A 19,965-nucleotide genomic window follows, 5' to 3' on the forward strand; every position below is an offset into this window, starting at 1 on the left:
AGAAAAGCAGGGAAAACAGCCATTGCTTTACTTTCAGGTTTCAGCCTAAATTGGTTTAAACTGAGCAAAGGCGCTATGAGGTACCTCTGATTCAGCAGGGATCTGAATGTTCCTGAGAGAAAATTGACATACCCCTACAAATGTTGTTACTGTGAAACACAAGTTGATTTTATGTCTCCTGAGCTGCTATTACTAGTAGTCTTTGTAATGTTATTTCAATGTAAGCAGATAGGAAAAGAGTCTTGCTCATATATTAGTAACATTCAGGATGTAAGAATGCTCGGAGACTAGCAACTGGTAAGTTCTGGAGTGGGGGACTGAACAAATCCTGCAATCTTAAAAAAAAATAAAATCACATCTCTGCAAGTTGTGCCCCCATTTATCAGCTCACTGTCAACCTCTATTGTGTAATTACATTACTTGTTGCAGCTATTTTTCAAAATTCTGCAGTTCTTTTAGAGAAACACATTGTTTTAACTTAGTAGCTATTCTCCTTCTCTGCACTGCTGTGATGCTTTTATCATAATACTTGTCATATGCTGGCAACCACAATCTTCTGCTACCAAGAATGGCCCCATTGAAAGGCTAAGATGAATCTTCAGATGGTTCCTTAAATTTATTCCTTTCCTATCTTGCTGTTGCTAGTAAAGCCATAAGCTTGTGTTTTGTTGTTCTTTTTTTTCTGATGCCTCCTTTCTCAATCCTATTGGAAATGATGAAGACCAGGGTAGGTAGCTTTGCAGGGTGACAGCTTTTTAACACTGAATAATCAATTGATGTGCATGCTAATAGGTAATGCTAGGTTTGATTAACTAATTTTGCAAATGAATATCTAAGTAAATTACTTTTGCGGACTGTTTCCAATGATTCTTTCTCTTTAATCGCCTCTTTGAATAGCTTCATACTGATTGTTGCTGCTGCTGCTAAGGATTCATATAAAACCCTTGGGTATATATTTCTTAGTAAATATATCTGGTATCACCACACACAAGAAAATCCTCCTCAGACACATCTTACTTAAAGGTACATAGTCATAGTTTCACTCAAAGCTCACTTTTTTCCCAGAATTTTCAAAGCCTTATAGGAATGCAATTTCCCTTCACGCTCAATTCATGGCTGGTTTTAAAAGTCACTCAGATACTTATGTAACTGGGTATGCCTCTGAAGGATTTTTAAAGATTACAAAGACAGACAGAGATATTTTAATTGCAAACAAACACCCGATTAGCCCAAGATGTCTTTAAAAAATCCTGCATGCTTATATGGCTATAGAGATCTGATCCTTTTGCAGAGCTAATACAAGACTGGGACTAACAATGAGAGACCTTTTTTTTTCATCTTTCTTTTCTTATTTGAAAGTAAAATATTCTTCTTTAAACCAAAGTATCATGCAATGTAAAAATGGATACAGTGCAAATACTTCCACATCCACATTCCACATAATCAGAAAATTCATTATTCTTTCTCAAGAAGTTGTGGTCTTAACCTATACTTTGCACTTATCTCATTGTCCATAGATCACTACATACCTAAATATTTGTATTTTCAGTAATTTAATATTTCTTAGATGCTTGCCTTTAAAAGATAAACATCATACACTATCCATGGCCCATGTTGTCTTGCCTCAGCTGAATAAACCTGTGTCTGGACAGTCTTACATATTAGTTGTCAAGCCACTGTGGTCTGCTAACGCTCAAGGCATCACCTATCATATTATCTGCTCTCTGAAACCTTACATGAGCTTCTCCATGTATTCCTGAATCACATTAATTTCCAAGTCTTCATCCTTAAATACTGCATAACATTTCCTTCATACACATTGTTACATCTCCTTCCTTCCTTCTCAGTCCTTCTGCCTCTAACCTCTCTCACTTCTTTAATAACTTAGCACCTTCTCTTCTCTTGCCCTGACATAGGTTTCATGTTTGTCTGCTAATGTGCTGTCACTCATCTTTCTCTCCTTAAACCCCTCCTTAAAACCCATCTTCTGACCTTCTAGTGTAGAATTATCTGACAATAATTTATCAGGAGTGAGCAGAGGCTACGTGGGTGTCCCCTCCACCCACTCATACATGCAAAGTCAAATAATTCATTCTGAAACCCCACAGACATTTTTAAATGACAGCCAGCAACCTCTGCTTCCTCTCGTATCATTCTGCAAAACCGGGCACTGCAGACAGGGGCAGGCAGGAGAGGAAGAGCGTGCCAGCTGTATTGCCTCTCAGCAGGAGAAATGTAAGATACACATTTCAGTTCCACTTACCGGTTCCTATTGCTAGAAATCCAATCCGAGATTAATGTTGCAGCCTGCTGGTGACAGTGTTTGTTACCAAAGCTGCAGGCCAACATGATGACTTCCCGACGCAACTCTCTGTCCAAATTAAAGAAAGCAATACAGTTGCATTAACGAATGTGTTTGAATGTTTATAAAAAGTTATTTCTTATAACAGTGACAGCAACCGGCAGTTGGGCAACATATCAAAGACAATCTGCTTTACAAATCTGTTTCAACTTTATGCCTTCAGCTGCTGCAACAATTAAAGAAAGATTGTGGACCAAAACCAGCCCCCATTTACACTCAGACACTTTTCCTAACCTCCATGGTCACTTCAGTTCAAGTTCTCAAATATCCAGTGCAGTCAGATATTAAGTTAGGGCTTAGGAAACCGTGTTCTCCCAACTTAGGAAAGAAGAATTCATCTCACAGCATCTTTCTGCTCTCCTTCTAACCCAGAAAGGAAAAACAGAGGGGCAACAGAGCTAGGGGATTATGACATGCTGAAGATGACACTAAACTTTAGGAGAGTGCATTTTTTCAACTATATTCCACAAATAAACAATAAAAAAAAGAAATATAACAGTACTCATGTTGGTAGGATGCTTGAACAAGTGATTTGTTTAAATTGTTCATTGGCCATCCAAGCTTCAGATACATTGATGCAACTTGTCTTAAAATATACTCCTGAGGGGAAAAAGAAAAATATATTTAATGTTAACAATCATGGGTTTTTTTACTTGAAACTGAAATACTACTGACTACTGAGGTTTAACCCTTTCACCCTGAAAAAAAATGTCCAACTCCAAAGATTTTGATTTGCATTTAGCAAAGCAACTTGTCCACTTATAATCCCCCTTCACCACCAGAGTAAGAATCAATCTGTAGAACAGCTATTTGATTAGATGCCTAGTATAAGACAATTTATTGCTAAAAAATCCATCACTTTCAAAAGTTTATTACATGCTATTTTGCAGTCACAATACACAGCTGAAAAATTGCAAGAGTGTCAATAGCTTAATTTTTACTCTATGGCCAATCTGGACTACATCTTGAATGTTCACTTTTAAAAGAACATTGTTTTAATAGCCATAACCATAGCAAAAACATTATCTGGGTACAGTCAATTGCCTTTGGAATACATAACAATGTGGCTGCAAATAAGCTTTGTACACTTAATGATACTATGCTATAAGTTTAGGTTCCCAGTGTGCTTAAAGAACAAAATAAGCCCAAGATCTATTTTAGTGAATTCTACTTTTTACACAAGAGACATACTCATGTATTCTGACCAGTTTTAAAGAAAACCACTGTCATTGTATTCAGCGTAATCTTTTGCCAGTGGAATTCAACAATTTGAAAAAGAGAACTGAGATATACAGAACTGCATATGAGAGCATCTATTTTAACATTGCAGATGCATAGGCATGTATAGATGACAACACATAAGAAAATTCATAGTGCAGCTTTTTCTAGCAGATACGTTATTCTGTGACTAAAAAGACTTTTTATTTCTTCTGCTATCACCTCTGCTTTCAAAACTCCTATCCGTAGTGATAAAACATAACCTAGCTGTGAATTTTACTGGTTTTATTTATTAAAATTGTATTTTCTTTACACAACCAAGTTTAAAAGTGAAACAGGCTCCTAAGAATTTTTCTGTGCAGTTAACAACAGACTAAATAGGCATATCATTTCAACATCATTTTACATTACGGCTCTGGTTTGCAGATAGACCTACACTGTAGGTTCATAAAAATTTCCATGTGTCCTTATTAATCTGTAGTATATGTTCTACAAAAATAATTTTCCATGTCTTCAGGTGTATATTTGTATGTGTGTGTGTGTGTGTACTTGATCCTTGTGGGTCCCTTCCAACTCAACATATTCTGTGATTCTCTGATATGTATGTATGTACTTCTACATACATACATAAATCCAGCTACTTCTAACTTCCTGCTCTCTGAGCATGGTGTGTACGGTCACACACAAACAAATATATATTTAACAAGAAGCATCCTTAAGCATTTCAGGCTTTAAAAAGTTCCTCCATTTGAAGTCTTTACAACATTACATAAAGTTACCGTATGTTGACCATTGAAAATATGTAGACTACATAAACTTCACAGTGAATAAAAATCCCAAGATTTCATAATAGTTACTGGCTGCAGTCAAATCTCATGTACTTCATAAACGATGCTTCAGTGTAGCTATGATTTTTTTACTATTTCAGATAACATGTTAAAATATTTGTCATGTCTATCTTAATTATCTACTCTGAACTGCTACTGATGTCCCTTCGGATGCAATTATGAATGGGCTTTGACTCAATGGTGATCTAATTCTTGTTAATTAAGGGAGCTGCATTCAATTCACTATGGATTTTTGGATGAAATAATGCCTACAAATCTTTGCTTCAGTTGCATGTGTTCTGTTCTGTTGTGCCTGCATTTGGTGTTGCTGAGCCTGTGCATCAACCTAAATATCACCGTGGGGTTCCTCAAAAGAGAAAATCTGGAAATAGAATACTTTGGCTTTTTTAAGTTAAATACTTTGTCATAACATTTTACAGGAGGGATAATTACCTTTCCCTCTACTAATCATACGTGCCTCAAACAACAGTCATCACTGTTCAAATGCAAATGCACCAAAGCTTGATAATTGTTATGTTTAAATAAAGAATAATTAGGAAGAAAGTTAATATCCCTAGGTCATTTACAGTATCTGAATGGGGAACAGTTCAAGTCTTGGCAATAAAAGGAGAGAGTAAGAGGAGAAAGGATGAAAAGTAAAAAAAGGAAGAAAGAACAGACTGACAAAGAGAGGGAGGGAAAGAAAGAAAGGAATAACTAGAGGAAGAAAGAGAGGAAGACTGTATATCTTACATTGAAGATGTTGTAGTTTTCTGTGCGGTCCAGCAATTTATCTAGAGGATAAAGAGCTCGGCTGGCAGCATGCCAAGGCAGAAAATCTTTTTCCTCTGAAAGGTATCTGATAATCTCCAAAGGAATATTCTGAGGCAAATAACCAGCTCTGCACAATAAAAGAAGTTAGTATTAAATTGGTTTTCAGAAGATACACAATGAGGTAAAAATTATTTATTTTTTTCCCAAATGAAATTAAAATGCATAAAAACATGATAAACTCATCACACTTCAATGATACAAAAGTCAACCTCATAAAAATCAGCAACTTGCAGTCTCTCCCAACACATGCAAGCATATTGAATTGATGAAGCAAGGCATGAACACATATGAAAGAAAACTAGACAAGCTATCCCTACCTTGTAGGGATACTTGTGGCTATAAGACATGAACAAAAAGTAAGTAACTTCAAGAAAAAAAAAAAACAACAAATCAAAACAAACAGAAGGTGTTGCTTTTCTGATTTGTAAGACAGAAAGTTGTCTGCATAAAATCAATAAGCAAAAAGGCACTTTGCTTCAGAGAACATTTTTACTGGCTGTGGACAATTGGAAAGAACTAGTGGTGAAGAAGTAGCTTTAGTTTTAGTTATTCTCCTGACTCATTTCTTTCTCCTTTAGAGCTGCCTTGTCTTTTACCACCTTCAGTCACTTTGGAATGATTTATCCAGTGGCATCACTGTGGTTAGGGATGTTTCAGCACTTTCCACAATTTGTGGAAAAAACTATGTTTTTTCCAGATGTTTATAAACCAACTAGCTAGAATTCTGCCCCATTATTTTACAGTCACAAAAGACCTCTCCCTGAAGGGGAAAGAGTTTAGGAGGGAGTCAGGAAGGTTTAATTAATAGCATTGCAAGTAAAATGCAGTAAAGACACAAGCATTTGAAAGCTACTTTTAAAAACCAAGTACAGAAAACATCAAGCTTTAGGTTTTGCTCTCATTTTCTTTTTCAGAACGGCATTTTTTTCTTAACTATCCAGATTGCAAAAACAAAGTACAACCCTGTAGGTGTGAACTTTCCAGAAAGACATGGTCTACCCTTCGCCTGATGCATGTGTTTAAATCCAAAAGGAGTCATCTATCTGCCTAGGGAGGAGATAATGATTCTGTTTTCATTAAACACTTAAAATCAGCAAGGTGGATTCCAGAAACTTCAATATAACATAGGTTAAACTATTATATAGCTTCATAGACTAGTTTTTCTCCTTGGTTGTAAATATTCCTTTAATTTCCATCAATGTCTGGGGAAGAAATGCATGCTTACAGCAAACAAATAAAGCTAGACACATTATTTCAGAAATTGACCCATACATACAAGTTAATATAAATTATCTCAGTTGTAATTGTATATAAAAATTACCTTGCTGAAATACTTGAAACAGATTGTTTTCTTGCAACATGCACTGCATCTTGCAGGCCTTTCTCTCTATTGTTCCACTCTCTATTGGAACAATTACACTTTGTTCCCTTCATGTTCTCAGCAAAGGAGTTCATGTGACAGTTTTCAAAAGTATCTATCCCATGTCATTATGATGACCCACCCTCCAGTCTGTTTCATGTCATCTTTGTCCACATTTTGTCAGCTCTGTTTTCAACTCCTGTTACAGCACATACTCAAGCAAGAAAAACAAGATCACTTGGGGAGGTCACTGTGTCAACTGAGGAACTGAGCAGATATGAAATGACAGTGGTGGAGCTTTTAGAGTAGGTGGTGGACAAAGTTCATTACATCTGAAGACAGGCTACTCCATTTTATAGGTCTCTCTTATTTCTGAAGCAACAGAATATCAGTAAGATGAGTTCTAGGTCATAATACTTTGTAGAGATTTGTAAACATAATTAATGGAGACAGAAGTACGCTGGACTGACTGCAGTTAAAAATCTTGGAGATAATATTAGCAAAGAGGTAAACTAGCTTGAAGTTGGTATATATATAATCAGTTCCTAATGGGATTTGTGATTTTTTTTACTGATAATTTGATTGACATGAGAAAGTGTAGAGTAAGAAACAAGAGGAATAGCTCTAGGAAACATGCTGCTTAAGGAATAAACAGATTAATGCTTATTATAGCTGCACTAATGGACATTTACATTCACGTTCTGAAATTAAATCTATCAAAACTAACCGCAAAAGGAAAATCACCACTGAAAAACAGATTATTTCTTTCTAAGCTTAACTTCTCCATAAAGACACATAAGAAGTGAACTCAGAAATTGATCTCTTATCCTGAGTTCTTCAGAGGTTCCTAATGAGTTTCAAAATCGTGATTCTTGGTTGATGGTACTCATCCTGTTCATAACAGAAGCTGTTACTCTCATCACTCACTGCTTCCAACTTCCAAATTTATCAGCCCATTCAATTCTGCCTGTCTCACCCCCTGACCCCCCACTTTTCCTATTGTTTCCCCCTAAGAGTAAAGTGCAACTTACAAAAACAGATCAGGGCAAAGTCTGAGTTTTTTTCTGTTTACTCCTGACCCTCCTTCTCTTTATGGGAATGACCCTTGAAGAGCTTACGCACAGTATCGTGAAAATCACACCGCTACACACACATCAACAAACCAGTCCCAAGAGAATGGATGGGGACAAGGGGAGGTTTTTGGGGATGACATTATTATATAAATGACAACAAATTCGTCACTTCAGACCATGATTTTGAGGAAAAGTGGTTATGGCTGCTACAGTCAATGTTAACTCTCTGTCAGCACAAGCTGGGCAGTACAGATGCTAGGCTGGACCTCTGAGGGAACTTGAGCAGAGGCAAATCTAAAATCTTCTTACAGTGGTAGTTAAGACAGGAGCACTGGAGAAAACAAAAGTGCTGCAGGAACTTTACTTTGGTGTAATGTCCTTTATTGTACAGATGCCTACAGAAAACCAAGACAGCCCTATTCAATTACCCTCAGCCACTAAGCCACGTTTATGAACTTCTGATTCCAAATATACTGCACTACCAGACTATTTGGCATTAAATAGCTTCTGTCAAGAGGTAATGATAAGTACATTCATTGTTTCACCTTTTTGTGTAAAAAGTGGCATATGCTATAAATTATTAACTGTATACTATAGTTTTAAAAGCTTGAGGAGTATTTTCTTTCCCTTCCCCCCACCCCCAAAAAAAAAAATCACACCAAAACCAAGGAAAGAGTTTAGTAAGTTTATAAGGGTAAGACCAAATACTAATTTTTGGCATTCGTAGTTGAGAAAATAGAATATAAGGAGAAATTCTCACACTAGAGCATAAAAGAGATAAATAATGAATGATAAAACGCATAAAAAGTTTTAGGACTTGTGTGAAGTGTGCCGGGAGGTAACATGACTACCATGGCAAGCAGGTCAGCAGAAGACAGAATCTAAATCAATCACAGTGACTGTGTGGTGAGCTATGCTCTAGTATTCTGCACCTTCACAAAGCACAGCAGCTGGTTTCTTAAGCTGAAAGCTTGTCCAGTGCTAAGAGTGACATCAAGACTCCTCTTTCCCAGGGAATACTGCATTCAGCAAGATGCACTGGTTCACTTCAACAACAGCAAACCAGCCATTGCTAGGATCCTCCTCACTAGCCTGGAAGAACTAGGTTCAAGGATGGTTACACAGGCTCTGTCAGCAAAAACATTTATGAAGCAGGATAATAACCAAAATGAGGGAAGAAGGCAGAACAGAGGATGAATCTGTTCTGAGTATATCTGTAAACTTTGTTGGAAAAACACAGACCTGTAGAAATGTTAAACAGAAATGTTTAACACTTATAATAAGAAAAGCTATATATAAAAGTTATTATAATAAGAACCTTCCCATCAAAGGTAAAAATGTAAAATAATTTCCCTGTCATATAATTGCCTGGAAATATTCACTCAAAGGTACTACAGAGTATAAGATAAGCTTAGTACATACTATACACAAGCATCTTGATTTATTACTCTCTCTTCCAACAAAGTCACTGGAAGGTCAGTGACAGAAATCCTTATTTTTCTTGTGTCTTTTTAGCCATCAGTCATATTGCCATCCTTAAGTCCAGCAAAATTACTATCAGATATTGCCTGTCAAAGACCAAATGCATGAGAGTTAGGGCTAAGAGACAAGGTTCTTTTCTAGCTTAGCCATCTTGGAGAAAAATTGAAATATTGTCTGTCACTTGGAGAATAGCTGATTATGGGCTATACTGGAACCAGGAAACAAACAAACACCACAGAAATACCATGATGTCCAATCTTATGTCTGGTCTAAAACAGTCACACTGTTTTTCTAGGTATGTCTCCAGTAGCCACCCGAGTATCTTAGCAAGCATGTACCTACAACCAAAAAAATTCTGCAGGGGAATCTGGTATAGTTTTGGCAAGTATCTTAACAGATAAAAAAGTCAAATAAAACAGTATTGATGCATAAACAGTGGTTGAATGCATACTGATGTTCAGGTAAAACATTTCTCAAGGGCAAGGTTAAAGAGTTTACAAAACTTCACTTATAGTGTCTGAAATTAAAAGAACCTTAAGAGCTCATCTAGTCTCTCCCTACCCAAAACAGACTCATACCAGTGCCATTCCTGACAGAAATTGATCTAGTTTGGTTTATATAGGTCTCTAATGATGGATATCCTAGGAACACTACAATTTCAGTACTCCTCTGCCAAGAGGCATGATTAAGAATAGCATACCTCTGGTCTTTTCCCCTGTAAATATTCACAGAAGAATACCAACAGATCCACTTCATATTCTAAAATGAACTGTGGTTCATGTAGCTTCATTATAAACTACATAAAGTGGACATCCCTCTTTTTTGTATTTTAGATAAGAGCATTTTGATTGACATCATGGATCATAGAGAAAGCAGCCTAGACTTCAAAAAGAGCCTCTACAAGCCATCTCAAAGCCAGCTTTCTCCATACTGAGTCATTTAAAACACATGACTACAAAAGCAAAATTTAACCAAAAAGATCACATTTGAGACACTTCATTGCTTTATCCATTTTATATAATTGTCCTTACCTATAAGTTTATCAGCATGTCAATCAATCTGTAGCCATTCCTACACAAGAGCATGTGTTAGAAACACAGCACCACATGAGGTTTTACTTATTATCTGTGTTCCTAATTTCACAGTTGCCTGCCGAGCTAAAGAGGAGAACAGGAGAACAGGAACACAGACTGGCAAAAAGATCTGGTTTAGTTATTAGGAACATTAGCCCTAGACAAACATCCTGGTTCAGCAGGTTTTTCATGCCTAAGGAGGTTGTTGATGAACTGTAGTGAAAAGGTGATATCTCATTTTTATGACAAGGACAGAGGTGGAAAAAGACCTTTCAAAAGTTATATATATATATATATATTAAGTGGCTTATGAGATCTTATAATATCATAAGCACCAACCCTTAGCAAGGTACTATCCTGCTTACACTGAAGAGGTTGGTAGGGTGGCCATTGCTGCAGAGAAAAGAGGCAATGAACAGAACAAGAAAGTACTGAACGTGGCAATGAAATATCCCTCACAAAGAATTCCTGTTAAAAATCTCATAGCAATCAAAAATAATCTTTAAATTACATGAGCCTTTAATGAGTCAGATAAAAGCAGAAGATCTAGATTATATTATGAAACATCAGTGTGTATTCAACTGTATTCTGACCTTGATTTGTTCTTTACACTGAGCCGCTGAACTTATGGACAGATCCCAGCACATTCATTTTCCCCTTAGGGACCAAGTACCAAATGGTAGCGTAATTGCCAAGGGAAAATTATTACTCTGTTCTGAATTATTTCTATCATAAATCCAGCACCAGTCAAACAGACTCTGTTAAAAAAACGACAGGGTTGCTGTACAGTGATGAGAGTCCCACACACAAGGGCATCATAAATCCTTTGGTCCCACCACCCAACAAAGTCATTTTAAGTCATGTGTTTAAATCAAAATTAGAAAATCCAAGCTGGCAGCAAACTGGTCTGCATTGTTGAAACAATGGAAATGAGGTGATTTACTTGCTGCTGGTTTAAATCTCCCACTGCCTTGTCTGTTTCTCATGGAATATGTAAAACATGACTAGCTTTTTTCCTGGGTAATTTTGAAGGGGTAAAAAGCAGCTCTTCAGAACACAGATGTGCAACTGAGATTAACATCAGTTCTGTTTCTGTGCATGTGCAATATATGAATAATTAGACTCTACTCATTAACTCCTAAAGGAACAGTTTAAAGTAAGTTAGGATTCTTATTAATTGATTAATTGATCGTTTTACCTTAACAGTCAAGTGTGTAGATTAGAATAACTTGGTGCCAATGAACATTCACATTTAACTGTATAAAGCTTTTTCACTACTTCTGGACCTATCAAGGATTGGTGTCCCTATTGATGTATTCTGCATATTCTTTCCTACAGTGCTTTAACAGCAGTTCCTTGACAGCTGAGTAAGAACAAGTATGTTGAACCCTGACATGTAAAAGAAGCTTTGAGCAAGGTGACCCATACAACAGAGAAACTAACTCCTGTAGTCACAGATTTCACCTTCAACTTCTGCAAGACTGGGATGCCAAAGATTAAAAACTTACAATGACTGACATCCATGTTCAACCACGGAAGCTAGAGAAAGAATGTCTTCCCATAGAAAACTAATGGGCAATCTGTAAAAAAGGCCCTGTGATCTCCAGTATCAAAGAATAATTTACCTCATCCTCCCCAACCAGGATTGGGCTGACTTAGGACCATGTAAAGGACTCTGCTTTTCTAAGACAAGCAAAGTGACTTAATGGAGGTATTATGATCTGTAATAGCTATGGACTTCCACATAAACAGGACAGGAATGCACATCTGTTCTTTGAAAAATACAACAGCAACATTTGGCTTACAAGCTCATTTTAAGAACTACCTTTAATTAGCATTCAATCTCTCTAATTTTAAAGGATTCAGAGAGTATGACAGTTTTAAGTGAAGTCTGCTTATTATTATGTTTTCTTACATGCAAAATATTTGAGGACTCTTCAAGTGACATTCAACTCCACACAAGAGCATTTGAAGCATTCTACAAAGAATAGTTCAGATTCAATGTAATTATCAGAGTATAATGTGGCTTAAATTATCTTGCATAATTTAAGAGTTGACACATAAGCATGTTAATTTGAACTACTCACCTTTCTTGAAAACAGAAAAAAAAAAATTCAAGCCCCCTCTTTTGTAAAAATGCAAAAAAAATTCCTTCAAACTGTAGTTCAGAATCTCTTCTTTCCTCTTCTTCCCCATATGAAAAAAAATGATAAAAAAAAGAGTAGTGCAAGATGAAAAAGAAATAAACTTACTGCTAAAAATTAAGGCTATGCAGTCAGGTATGTTATGTTTTTCATCATTATGAAACCATGATTTTTGAGAAGTATGTAATTCACACAGTTAAATTAACTAAAGAAATTTGAATGTATTTCAGGGGCTAATAGACATCAATTTCAGATGATTCAATTATTATAAGTGTTATTTATTTTCTTTCTTGATGATTTTGTTGGAAAGGGTAGAATGAAACAGCTCTTCTATTCATTTAGTTGTCAACGGGTGATGGTATCTATGAGAGTATGTTTGAGTAAAACCAAAATTGAGTTAGTTTATTATTATGCACAAAACCAAAATTGAGTTAGTTTATTATTATGCACAATACTTTTTCATCACTCTCTTTTTTCCTGGTCTAATGTTCATAATTTGCATATCAGTCAGCCAAGTGAAATATTTGTTTAAAAGCCAGAAACTTCATATGGAAAGCACAGAAGCCTGATCTTGAAAATATACATACAATCCAAATTTTCTTTGCCAGAATATCTACAGAATTGGACATTCTTTCTCTGAAGGCAATTCCCTATAAAAATATTTATCATGAAATATTCTCTGAAATTCTCATAAACCCTCACCTATTCTCTCATTTCTATTTTGCGAGAAAGCAGAGACAAACAATTTAAGTGATTTTACCAGGATCACCTAGGAAGGCTACAGCAGAAATACCATCTCAGGTTTTTCTAGTCTCTGTGCAGTGCCTTAGTCATAACACAGTCCTTCCTGTCATTTATTGCTTGATTTCTGCGTAAGCATACTTCTAGCTGAGGAGGAAGGAGCTAATCTATTGTAACATTCAAGCAGATAGAGCATACAAAGACCAGACCTCCCCTAGACAACAATTCTGGCCAACAGCAACTGGATAAGCACAAAAAGTAGGATCATTGCTGAGAAGCAACAGTGCACTCAGGTGAAAGCAGCAGGCAAAGAAGTGAATAGCCTATGGTCGCAGACTATTTTGTTTATACTGATGAGGCATCTGTATTGTCTATTCTATTTAGAAAAGTTGGTTCATGCCTTTTATTCCTATATCTTTTGTTGATACGGGGAAAGGAGAGGGTATTTAGAGCAGTACTTCCAGCTTTTCAGGGTGGCTTATATTTGCTACCTTGACCAAGTTAGCAGAAAGGTCTTTTTGTCCTCTATACTAGTCCTGTCAGACCCTCAGAAAGAAAAGTAATAGGGTTCTGGGATAAGGGTAAGGAGTCAAGGAGTAAAAAAAGCTGCTTATTTTGAGAGGACAGGTGAGGGAGGTAAAGAAAGGGCTGATCAGGCAGCTGTGGGGAAGAAAAAGGGGTCTGTAGATGAGACAAAGGCACAAGGAATGGGTGTCTGCCATGTGTGAGAGGATAGAGCCCCCACAGAATGGCACAGGTTGTGAGGTTGTAAAAAGACTTCCCCCTGCCCCACCAACATAGAGATTCCTGAAGTCATATTTGCACTTCTTAGCTCGTTTCCAACACTTAAAGTTGCTAAGAAGCCTTCAGCAAGCTCCACACATGACACTCCTCTTCTTGTTTAACCTCAAACTCAAGTGCTCTCTTGAAGCATAATTCAGACACAGTTTAATTAACATTTCCAAAACAAGTTTCACAAACTGTTCCCCACCTCTGTCATTACACAGCAGTCTCTGGCACTGCAACATGGATAGATCCAAACCAAGCTGACTTCAGAGACCAGCTTGAACTGTAACAATGAGTTAACAACCATTAGCTAAAAATATTTCTTTCACTCCCTTGAAACTGGAGTCAAGTTTTCCCAATAGTTTATTTTGGATTAGACCAAGAATAGAGTTAATGTAGTTTACAGAATAAAACAATTAGTGCTATAATAGCTCAGAAGTAATAGAAGTAATTGAAGCATAGGCAAATGTTGCAGGGACGGGACAAGACCAAGACCTACTCATGCAGTAAACATCTCCATCCCTGGAGGCTTTTAAGATGAGGCTGGACGTGGCACTTAGTGCCATGGTCTAGCAACTGTGGTGGTAGGGGATCAAGGGTTGGATTTGATGATCTCAGAGGTCCTTTCCAACCCGTCTGATTCTATGATTCTATGATTCTATCTGCAGCCAGATCTATAGGGCTGGTTTTTAGAGTGTGCTGAAGAGTCTTCAACTTCTTCCCTGGCTTTCAGCAAGTATTTCTATTTTCCAGGATGCTCTCACAGCACCAGCACTTCCCTGGAATGTGCTGTAAAAATTGTTTTACTGCTTTTAGCTATGTAAGAGGATCAGATATACAAATGATACATACTACAAAAGCAGAATTGACTTTTAGTGTGCTTAGTCTCAGGAATTGCTTTGATTCTTCTTGTATGAACATATGCAAATGTTATCTCCACATAACAAAATGTGTATCTCCACATAAAGCAGATATCAAGGCTGTGATATGTCAGAGAACATATGGATCGACACGCAGCATATGTAATGAATGACGGCTACCTTAAAATAATTGTAGCTTTCTGTTTTCTCTAAAAAAAGGCACAGTTGCTCAGGCCCACTGAGAGATACTTATGTCAGAGGAAACCAAACCACTCCCGTAGGAAGCCACACCTAAATCAATTGCTAGTGAACTATCACCAAAATTTGCCTGACAGTGAATGGGAGTTACTGTCACATTTGCTGAAATAATTTGGATGAGGCCTCATTTATTAAAATAGTAAATCTATACCACTATTAATCAAGTGCAATACAAATTATTGATCTAATACTCGGTCCCTTAGCTGGTACTCAGAGGCACTAATTAAAGGACCTGCATAACCTATCTGTTGTTTGTCTCTGTGTTGAACTATCAGAAAATGCAATCAGGAGTAAAGATGAAGGCTGGAGTTAAACTCCAGTTTACTCATTTAAATGGACCCTATATAATTGTTTATGAATAACCCAACAAAACAAGATCAACAACCCTGAATATGGCTGTTGAGATATTGAAACATTTTGAAGTACATTAATCGGGCTAGATAAGAACCTCTATCTTTGTCACCTACTTATTATCCAGCCCCAGCAATTAAATGCCTTGACTTCTCCTGACATTACACTGAACAGGACTTGAAGTAATACAAAACAAGTGTAACATGGAAGCAATTAGCTCATATATGCTGAAATACTTCAAATGATACAATAAATAAAATCTTAATCTCTAAGGAAGGAAAATAACAATGAAGATCACTTCTACTCCATAGTATAGTTTTGTTATGCACGTATTTTGACCAGAAATTTCAATAAAACATTCCTCTAATTTAGCGGTAATAATTCTGGCTTTTATATGGAAGTGTATGAATTACAGGCTTGGTTACAAGGTAACTCTCATTTTCGAGAAATAAGATCAGCTAATCATTCAGTGGGGTGGTGCTGCCTCAGGTAGATAGTTGAATGGATAAAATGTTTTTGCTTACATGTCAAGACTCCATATCCAGGAATTAACTTAAGGAACAGGGAGAGGGTTGGCTTTGATTTGTTTCCTCCCTTTTTTTTCTTTTTTTTTTTTTTAAAGAAACATAAAATAAGGGGTCCTAAAGATGTGATTTTCCAGATCCAAAAGGCTATACTTGATTAACTGAGACTTACTTTTTAAATTAATTTGCCTTTACAAGTTGGTGAGAAAATTATAAGGAGTCCGCATTAGCTTACTTTGGTATTTTACTTCTGGAATCAACCTTGGAGTCAAATGCACCAGCTGTTAAAGATAAATTTGTGTCAAGGGGGATAATTTGGATTTATATATTGAAAAGTAGGTTGGCACTGCCTTTTCCCTTGCCCTCAGACTTTGGTTTTCTAGAGTCAGCGGAACTCACAGTTTGGAAAGAAGCAAGGCAAAAAGAATTGATTAACAGCAGGAAAACAATCATCATAACTCATCATATATCTATTCACACAGGGATCCTGGTTTTGGTCTAGTGTATGAAATTCTGAGAGGAACACTTATGAAGGCCATCTACAACATGATGAACTTAGTTCACAGATAATTTTGAAGGTATACTTTTGTTGTTTTTCACTTCTGACACAGCTCTCTATATTTGTCAAGTCTACAGGGGCAAGCTACATCTAAAGAGGCTATAGCTCACTCTCCCCCTAATCTGTGCAAGGAAATTGACAGCACTCCAACACAGTCATCCATCCTTGGAGTGTAAGAACAATTATTTAACAACACAGCTTCATGCTTTCTCATTCAGTGCTTCAAGAACTGGAAACAACAGTAACTATTTTAGGTGACAGTAAAATAGATATTCCCAGTCACATCTGGTCCAACACTGATTAACATTAAATACAAACCAGACCTATTTCTTTCACATAATATTGGATTAAGTCAACCAGTTTAATGAGGGAAATCTTTTACGAAGATTTAGAGCCCATCAAGGAAGAACCAGGAGGGACACAACACTCTTAACATTGAGTGATTTATCTTATCCTATATGGTTAAGTAGTTTTGAGAGGTCAGGTGCATGTTTCTCTCCATTAACTGTCAGTGCAGTACAAGGTGAGAATGTCACATTTACAGGTCTACCTTTGGGATGCCTAAAGTAAAATGGGAGGCATCCCACCTCACATACTCACTAACTGATCACTTATAGTAAGGAAAGAGAAAGACAGGAGAAGTTGACAGCCTTACTCATGCTTAAAACAGTGGGATCTTCATTATTTATTGTGACATTGCTTATTGGAGCTATCTGAAATTACCTCTGCTTTGTTTAAGCTTAGAAGAGAACCACAGTTCTATTTGTCTTCTCTCAGCTTCTCGGCTTTCTTAGTCAACATTTACTAGTACATTTACTAGAATCAACATATTTTCAAACTGTACTGAAACTTCATACAAAGCGAAAGATAAAGGATCTTCAAGAAGAAGGGAAGAGTGTTATTCCTGCTCAAGAATGCGGGGCATAAATTTCCCTAAGCTACGTTACTGCCAAGACTACAGCTTTCCAGATCTTAAGGGTGTGTGCATGCATGCACTACCACTGAGAACAGAATTATGCTTAAAAATCTGGAAAACAAGCAGGTTGTAACTTTCTTTTGTGGTTATTATTCCACTTAACTCTCTTTGACGTGTTATGTTAACCAAATTACACCAAGAAGGAAGATGAAGGAATGTATTTCCATGTAAAATGGGTAAAAAATTATGAAATTAAAGCTATAGAGCTTAAAATATTCCTTGGTAGTAACAATTCCTTTATGTTTTTTATATTTGAGAAATCATTATGCTGGACAGTAAAAGGATAATAAACCTTTTGAAGGAATGAAATCAAAAACACCTTTAAAAAATAAAATGTGGTGCTCCAAAATAATTTATATGAGCAATTTTCTTCATATTTCTTGAGATCTAAATATTATTAAATTCTATTAAAGATAAGACTAGTACTTGTTCCACAAACAAAATCAAGTAGCAGTAAAACTACATAGAAATAATCATATTAGGATCTACCATATTAGGATAGTGAAAAAATTGAGTTAAATCCTTTTGGTGTTATCTGTATCAAGTTCAACAACACATTAGAGAGTACTGTAGAAGTTTCTAAGAAATACAGTCTCTTCAGTACAGTAAAAAGAACTGTTTATATTAGAAATTATTTTTAAAAGGACCAGCATGAATTTAAGTAGTTATGTTTTAATTTTGGAATTATTTCATCACTGAAAATAATAGTTAGGGATTAAAGTATGTATTCCACAGTTCTGTCTCTCAAAATATGTATATTTATAGTTGTAGACAAGAAGATAACACATCGATGCAACTGGGAACCAAAACCGAGGGCTGAATTACTGTTAAAAACAGCCGATCTTCTCAGAAGTCAGGTCTGAACTACCAATTACTGCCTCTATGCCTGGTCAATAAGGTTACTCACCTTTTCTCATGTCACAGTCAAAGACAAGTGTATGCATTTAATCTCCCCATCACGTAATGTCATATGGGCAGGGAGAAACGCACATTGTGCAATGTGGACGAGCATCAGCACCGCATCCACAAGGCAGGTAATATCCAAATCATGGTACTGTTCCAAAAGAAAGTGAGGCAACTTTCTGCACTGTGCCTTGCAGCCAAGGGAGGCACTAGCTAACAGCACTCTGATCATAATAAAATTCAAAATGCTGTATAAATGCTGTACAAATTCCAGAAATGCTCAATGGAACTGCTTTTCCATTCTGTGTGAAAAGCACCACACAGAAAAAAACAGTCTGTTCTAGCAGATTACAAGAAAAGAAAGATATTGGGAAAATGATATAACAATACAAGTGTAGTGGGTTTCTGTGGCTGAGTTTTGGTAGCAGGGGGTGGACTACAGAGGTGGTTTCTGTTAGAAGCTGCTAGAAGCTTCTCCTGTCCCATGGAGCCAATGCCAGCTGGCTCCAGGATGGAATTCCTCCTACTGGCCAAGGCCAAGCCATCAGGAATGATAGTAATGCCTCTGTGATAACATATTTAAGAACAGAAGGTTGTTGCGCAGAAGGATTCCAGACAGGGAAGAGCAAAGTGAAAACATGGGAACAAACAAGGTAAACACCAAGGTCAGCGCAGAAGGAGGGGGAGGAGGTGATCCAGTTGCCAGAGCTGTGGCCCCTGCGGACCATGGTGCAGACCACGGTGGAGCAGCTGTGCCCCTGCAGCCCATGGAGCACCATCGGGGTGTAGAGACCCACCTCCAGCCCATGGAGGAGCCCATGCTGGAGCAGGTGGATGCATGAAGGAGGCTGTGACCCCGTGGGAGGCCCAAGATGAAGCAGGGTCCTGCTGGAGACCTGAAGCCCATGGAGAGGGAAGCCCACACTGGAGCAGGTTTTTCCCAGGTAGGACTTGTGGCACCTGTGGGGACCCACGTCGGTACAGCTCATTCATGAAGGACTGCACCCCATGGAGGACTGATCCACAGGACAGCAGTTTGAGAAGAACTGCTGCCCAAGGGATGGACTCACGCTGGAGAGGTCCATCAGGGACTGTCTCCCGTGGGAGGGACCCCATGGGAGCAAGGGAAGGACTCCTCTCTCTGAGCAGGGGCAGAAACAACAACTGACCGTAACCCCCTTCCCTGTCCTCCTGCACTGTGGGGCAGAAGGGAGAACATGGAAAGAAGGAGGTGTTGGGGGAAGATGTTTCTAAAACTGTTTTATTTCTCACTCTTTGGCTCTTATCCTGTTAGTAATAAATTTAAGTACTATCCCCTCTTTGAGTCTGTTTTGCCCATGAAGGTAATCAGTAACCGACCTCTCCCAGCTCTTAACTCATGAATCCTTAGCTGTTTTTTTCTCTCTCTTCTGTCCAGTTGCAGAGAGAGAGTGAGAGAGTGGCTTTAGTGGGTACTGGGCATCTGGCCAGAGTCAACCCACTACAACAAATCAGGGCAAAAAAAATTACTAAAGCTTAAAGGTGCCTTCCATAACAAATTAAACACACCACAAGGGTCAGTTATAAAAAAAAAAAAAAAAAAGGAGAGGCAGGATATTAGGGAGAAACAGAAGAAAAAACCTTCATTCATTAGA

General features: G+C 37.4%; 1 protein-coding gene across 1 annotated transcript in view; it reads right to left on the reverse strand.

Moving 5' to 3' along the window:
* The window catches only part of TRHDE (thyrotropin releasing hormone degrading enzyme), a 201,578-nt gene that overhangs the window by 20,094 nt on the left and 161,519 nt on the right, over positions 1-19,965 (reverse strand). The window contains exons 13-15 of the mRNA XM_051795952.1: positions 5,161-5,308; positions 2,865-2,962; positions 2,264-2,371 (exon numbers count right to left, since the gene is read on the reverse strand). Coding sequence (XP_051651912.1) covers positions 2,264-2,371; positions 2,865-2,962; positions 5,161-5,308 — 354 coding nt within the window. The remainder of the gene's footprint in view (positions 1-2,263; positions 2,372-2,864; positions 2,963-5,160; positions 5,309-19,965) is intronic.

This window comes from Manacus candei, unplaced genomic scaffold (genome assembly GCF_025592945.1).
Source record: "Manacus candei isolate 608988 ecotype Guabito, Panama unplaced genomic scaffold, ASM2559294v1 h1tg000043l, whole genome shotgun sequence".
Taxonomy (NCBI): Eukaryota; Metazoa; Chordata; class Aves; order Passeriformes; family Pipridae; genus Manacus; species Manacus candei.